The sequence below is a fragment of the Lactuca sativa genome, chromosome 9, assembly GCF_002870075.4.
Source record: "Lactuca sativa cultivar Salinas chromosome 9, Lsat_Salinas_v11, whole genome shotgun sequence".
In the NCBI taxonomy this organism is placed as follows: Eukaryota; Viridiplantae; Streptophyta; class Magnoliopsida; order Asterales; family Asteraceae; genus Lactuca; species Lactuca sativa.
Window position 1 is genome coordinate 46,018,668 of NC_056631.2, and position 6,290 is coordinate 46,024,957.

At 37.0% G+C, this 6,290-nt stretch overlaps 2 protein-coding genes across 2 annotated transcripts; one reads left to right on the plus strand and one right to left on the minus strand.

The window, feature by feature from the left end:
- The first annotated feature begins 634 nt into the window (after nucleotides 1-634).
- LOC111876099 (uncharacterized) lies at nucleotides 635-2,053 on the plus strand. Its single transcript, XM_023872624.3, has 2 exons — nucleotides 635-1,042; nucleotides 1,217-2,053. Exons 1-2 carry the CDS (start codon nucleotides 711-713, stop codon nucleotides 1,872-1,874), a joined length of 990 nt encoding a protein of 329 aa, XP_023728392.1. The 5' UTR covers nucleotides 635-710; the 3' UTR covers nucleotides 1,875-2,053.
- Nucleotides 2,054-2,154: 101 nt separating this feature from the next.
- On the minus strand, nucleotides 2,155-3,882 carry LOC111876098 (protein MITOFERRINLIKE 1, chloroplastic). The gene is made up of 2 exons (XM_023872623.3): nucleotides 2,468-3,882; nucleotides 2,155-2,362 (listed from the first exon to the last, which is right to left on the minus strand). The coding sequence occupies exon 1, from the start codon at nucleotides 3,662-3,664 to the stop codon at nucleotides 2,483-2,485; it is 1,182 nt and encodes a 393-aa protein (XP_023728391.1). The 5' UTR covers nucleotides 3,665-3,882; the 3' UTR covers nucleotides 2,155-2,362; nucleotides 2,468-2,482.
- Between the last annotated feature and the right edge of the window lie 2,408 nt (nucleotides 3,883-6,290).

Below are 6,290 nucleotides of genomic sequence, written 5' to 3' on the forward strand. Positions count from 1 at the left end.
CACCCACTTTGGAATTTATCTAATATGCAAGTTTTTAACCTCGTCTGTACAAGTTTTTAAGCTCTTTTGTTGTTAAATCAACTTTTCATTGTTATATGATATTTTCACATTAATACTATGTTATCGTTAATCGCTTCAATGCATCTACCTTTTACAAAACTGTACAAATGATGGATCTGATTGGATGATTGTAAAAAATGATGGTGGAATTGGTTGTATGATTGTAGAAGTAGTGTTAAAGTTTTTTATAATTTCAACTTAAACTTTCAGTTTAGATCTGTGTTTATCATTAACGAACTTTTAGTGATGTCAAAGTTTTATCGTCTATTTTTTTTTTTTTTTTTTTTATGATCGTAGAATTCATACTTTTACCATTTCTTAGTTAATAGTTATTTTAGTATATTAAACCGGATAAAGAAAGTCTCAAACTCACCTCTTTGATCATATGGCGATCCCATCTCATATCACATTTGATCTAAAGATAAATATACTTTTTTTTAGATTGCAATTCTTCTATAAAAAAAATTAATTATCATTTTGTAATGATAATGATAGCAAATTAGCAAAGTTCGATCTAAATTATATTTTTTTATATTTTGGTTTTTGTTGATTGGAAAAAGAAAAAGCAAATAAACTATAAACCCCACGAGAAATAGATCTAAGACACCGACTCCTTCACCAGACTGGTAGTGAATACTCGCCACTCTCACATGGCTCTCTCATCGTCTTCATCCCCAAAGGGAATTGTAATACCGGTACCGGTGCTGGTGCTCTCTGCCGCCGGCGCCGCCATCTTCCTCTTCTTCCTCCTCTCCTCTCTCTCTTCTTCACCGACCTCCTGTTCCTGCCCCACCACCACCGCTTCCACTGCCGTCGTCCAAGCTAGTAGACAACAACCACAAGAACGGATCTCTGCTTCGGAAGATGACATCGATTGGGTGAAGACCCAGATCGAAGTGAATGGACTGCATATGCAGGATAATGTGCTCCGCAAGGGTATCAATCCTCGTACTCGCGCCCAACAGCTTCAGGATTTGATCCAGTAAATTACTCAACTATCTGTCTTCTTTTTCATCTCGTTTTGCAATTGCTGCAATTTTAAAACCGAATTGAACAGTTGTGTACTATAACAAATTGAAATCAGTGGTGCTTAATCTTTTGGCATGATGCTATTAATTAGTAGATCTATTCTTGACTCGTTTCATCACAATTATAGGTACAAAGGGATATCACATTATGAACAAGAGGAAGAAGCAAAAAACCACACAGCCTTTCCATGTCCAGGTGAACTCCTAGTAGAACAACACCACAGTAACTATGGAGAACCCTGGGCTGGTGGGAGAGATGTATTTGAATTCCTTGCAGAATCCTCTCACTTAATTCCAGAATCCCGTGTTCTTGAAATCGGATGTGGTACACTTCGAGTTGGCTTACATTTCATCCGATACTTGAATCCAGAACACTTCCATTGTTTAGAAAGAGATGAGCTCTCTCTCATGGCTGCATTTAGGTATGAACTTCCTGCACAAGGGTTGCTTTATAAACGTCCTTTGATCTTGAAAGGTGAAGATATGGAGTTTGTGAGATTTGGGTCTGGATTTATGTATGATTTAGTGTATGCGAGTGCTGTGTTTCTTCATATGCCTGATAAGCTTGTGTGGGTTGGATTAGAGAGATTAGTGGGTCGATTGAAGCCTTTGGATGGAAGATTATTTGTGTCTCATAATGTTAAGTTTTGTTCAAGATTGGGTGGAGATGAATGTAGCAAAAGATTGAAAAGTTTAGGGCTTGAGTACATGGGAAAACATACACATGATAGTTTATTGTTCAATCATTATGAGATATGGTTTGAGTTTAGAAGATTTACAATGTAAAGATTTTTGTAATTTGGTTTCTTTTGTTTGTGGAAACCATGTAAACTTTTAAGTTTTAACCTCCTTAGGCTACTCATACAGATTTTGATGTCATTTTTAATTCTTTGGAGGATGAAAACAGAGGTGCAGTTGTATAATGTAACACACATTGCTGAAATGAACAATTGTATTTGTTATTACTTATTACTTAACAATTTAACATGCCTCCATTCATATGGGAATTTAGTTAACATTGTTAATTTGGACAGGGTTTATGTCGAATATCAATTTGTAACAAAAATAACTTACAAAAACTCTTCATTTCAAAAAAGTGTCTACAAAATAAATGGTAACTAGCCAAATCAACAAATAAACAGTTATATGATTGGGTGTTACTATGATCATCATAAATACATCATAGATATCTCAAATATCCAATACAAAAAACTATCTTTCCTTTTATTATATCATTCCCCCAAACATACATCTTCCACACTTTCCTCGATTATCTGGAATACACATCAACAAAGACGATAATTAAAACATTTCAAATACAATAATTAGAACATTTGGATGAATTTGCAACTTCATGAAAAAGTGAAAACAGAAATTACCATTAAAGAAAGGCTTTAGGTGGAAGTGACAACTCCAGAAGAAGCAAGTTCAAGCTCTTTTCTCCTAAGATACTCATGCAAAATGGTAAGCCTAGCTGTCTCAAATGCAAAATACCCTAAAGCTGAAAAACAAGCACTATGAACAACTCTAGGACCCATTCCTCTTGTGAATCCCACCCACCCTTCTTCCTTCAAAATCTGCTTCACCATTTCAGAAACACCATAAGAAATCTTTTCTGAATGAATCTGAGTCATCAACCTGGTTTTCATTACATCCAATGGTGTTGTCAATGAAGCAGAAATGGCACCAGCTAATGCCCCACAACAAACACTCTGAAACGCCTCCAAATTGGGTTGTTTCGTCTTCCTCAAAACTGCAGCTTTTAGGTACTCGAAAGATGAATAGCTCAAAACCCCAGCAGGTAAGTTCCTCAACAATGTCGCTGAGTAGCCTGCGTACAAACCCAAAACGCCATCTTTCTCTAAAATCCTTAATAAAACCTCCCAAGATCTACCTTTTGCTCCTGCTTGCATTCGTTGAGTGATTAATTCCTTCGGCACCATAATAGCTGAAGACATTATGTTACCCATTGCACCAGCTGTAGGAGGTATTAGAACAGCTGGGAAATTCGGCAATTTCGACAACACAGATTTACCGAATTCACATGTCCCAAAGTAAATGGCGGAAGAGGCGGTTGACCCGACAATAACAGCGGAAACGCCCGAATAAAACCCTAGAATTCCCTTGCTTTGAAAGGTCTTAACGACTGCATCGAGAGTGTTGTCGTAAATCTTAGATGCACCTTTGGTTTGTAGTTTTGTTTTGATGGTGTCGAGTGGGTGGAGACACACGTACGTGAATGCGCCGGCGATGCCGCCGGCACCGGCGCCGATGAGGGCGCGTTCGAAAACTGAAAGGGTCTTGAACAGAGCGATAGACTGGGGTGAGCCTCGAGTGGTGGGTTTGAGCCAGTTTAGAGATTGGGGTTTATCGAATTGAGATTGTGAGGTTTCTAATGAGATTGATGTTGATGCGAATTTGAGATTTGTTGAGGGTTGTCGTGGTGATGGCGATGACAGGATAACGGTGTTGATATGGGTGAAGAGCGAATTGAAATCGGTGATGGAATTGGAATGAGTTGGGTAAGGGGATACTGAGTGGATGAGGGAGAGTGATCTAGAATTGGGATTTTCCATTGGAGAAGAGTTGTTAAGAGCTCTACCGATTTGGTTTTGGTGTATTTGCAAGGTTTTCAGAAGGAACCGCCACCAACCGAGTCCGAGGACGTGCTCAAACGCAGGGCTTACATTTTGTGGTTACTTTCCAAAGTAGTTTTTTCTTCAATTACTTAGGGATATTTACACAAAAGCCTTCAAGCCTGTTAAAAATTGATCGTTTAAATTCTTCAATTACTCAGTGATATTTACACAAAAGCATTTAAGTTTGTTAAAATTTGACGGTTTAATCTTATATACAAATTTATATGTAATAAAGTAGTTGAAATGCGTTTGTCATTAATGCATTTGTTATCAGATGACCCCCTACACTTCCGGTAGCCTTGCTTTGTTGGAAGACAACATGACGCATACCCGGTGAAGCAAATACCCCTCAGCGCCTATGTCATGGTGAAGTAGATACTCCTCAATGCCTCCCAGTCTTCCCCGGTGAAGTAGATACCCCTCAACGTTGGCGCCACAATTAGGCTAGCACCCAACAATTGAGGTGACCGGTCATAAAAGACGGTCACCCGAGGATAGCCGTAACCAACCAAGTTGTGATTTACCCAAAGTCACTTGTCTTGCCAGTTTTTCATGGGTGCTTTCAATTTAACAATGAACACATGGATGTCTCGCCTTTGAGAGAAGGTATGGACGTCGAATTGAGTGGAAGAGTTGAAATAGGCTTTGAAAGCCCAGAACTAAGGTAGCACTCCGAGGGCTCGACATGCCAGTTTAAAGCCCACAATCTCGTCAAAAAAATCAGTTGTCAGCAACCTCATACCTGCCTCGAAGATCAGAATGGGGATTCCGACCTTACCCTCCAGTAGACGAGAGATGGTTGCCCCTTTCTTGGGATATTACACCCCGTGTTAAGGCAAGAAGTCGAACCGGGTTTGCAAGGCCTCGAACTCGCTTGTGTTGGCTCGATTCCGGAGAATTTCATTGCCATTATCTCTTGAAGCAAGAACAGGATGGAAGGGATGGTAAGCAAAAGAAAAAATAGAAGCAGTTGAAGAATGGGAAGCGTAAAGAGTAAAACCGTCCTTGATAAGGGAAGTTTTAAATGCGAATCGGGAATATCGAACAGTTACCATGATGAAACTGCCTGCACTTACGGCTTTGTCACATCAGCGGACTTTAGAAACCGTCTTCGGCGAACACGTGTCTTGATCTAAGTTAAAACAACTCAGCTATGTTAGACCAACGTAGATGTCTACTAGCCTAGGGGACTTGTTAACGTGTCCATTAGGAATACATTAAAGATAACATAAGTGTTATCTTTAGGACTACCTAGCTAATAATCACAATCTGTCCTAGGGCCATACCCGGGCCATCGTCCTCGCGCTAGGACCCTTGTCCTCGGAGCCCTCGTGCCCAGGTCCAATCCCTGACGACAATCTACGATCTATAATAAGACAAAACTCAGTTGGTCATTTCTCAGAGCAACACGTGTAGCACTTATGGCATTGTTTTATGTTTATTCTACACCAATAGCATATGACCACTAGTGGTGAATGATTCTACGTCCTTTCGGCCTAGACGGAACAAAGGACACCATTGAGCTCATGTGTTTAGAAGAACAAATATAAAAGGACTCTTCTTCTCCAAAAGAAGGGATCGCCTTCTCTCTATCCAAAACTCTAATCACCTTATTTTCGAACACATAGTAACTTAACCGTTGGAGCTTCATCTCTGGATCACCTCCCAATCGTCGACTGAAGATATATCTTCATTGCTATGATTACAGGTTTGAAACCAGAATAATCTTGTGACAGTGTTAAGTCCAAAGCTCATATCGTAACACTCATCACTCATTATTATATAATCGTTTTATAAGAAATATGTACATTATATAGTTCGAAACTTTACTTTGAAACAAATATATAAAAATAAGTTATAATATAAAATTCAAAAAGATAGAAATAACATATTATTACTTTTGTTGAATGTTCCAATGTAATATAATGCTAGACATTATATGATTATATTATTAATATAAGGAAGACATTATATTATAATGTAGTTTTAAAATTCATATATAACTCTTAATGATAATAAGTCATTTATAAAATTAATTAACGATTTTAATAATATATAGTAACATAAAGTTATAAATTATATTACCTTATCTTAAAAACAAAACCATCATGATTGAAATTAAAAAATGATCAAATATATATATTTTTTAAATTAACAAATCATAACGATACTTGTTTCTTTAATGTAATATAGTTTTAACGAAAATAAAATTTCTACCTAAGATTTTAGTTTTGTGCAACTTTTTAATAATAATATCCTAGTTTTATAAGTCATATATAGCTCTATAATAATAATAAGCTATTTTGAAAATTAATTAACAATAATAATAATGTTATAAAATATGAACAAATAATAAGAAAAATTATAGAGTAAAGAAAGACATGAGAGTAGAGAGAACTTTTATTCCAATATTTGTGATGAAATCATCAAACTTTATAATACATAATATTCACTATTTATAGTAGACAAAGAAGATGAAAGATCATGTTGATATGAATGCACATTATGGTGGTGCATAACTACACTCATAAAACTCATAATAATGTTTGCTATAATGCTCACT

Excerpts from the sequence above, each read along its gene's own strand:
- LOC111876098 (XM_023872623.3), bottom strand. The coding sequence starts at position 3,664 with ATGGAAAATCCCAATTCTAGATCACTCTCCCTCATCCACTCAGTATCC.
- LOC111876099 (XM_023872624.3), top strand. The coding sequence starts at position 711 with ATGGCTCTCTCATCGTCTTCATCCCCAAAGGGAATTGTAATACCGGTA. Across the intron at positions 1,043-1,216 it reads CAGCTTCAGGATTTGATCCA|GTACAAAGGGATATCACATT; the intron begins GTAAATTACTCA and ends TCACAATTATAG.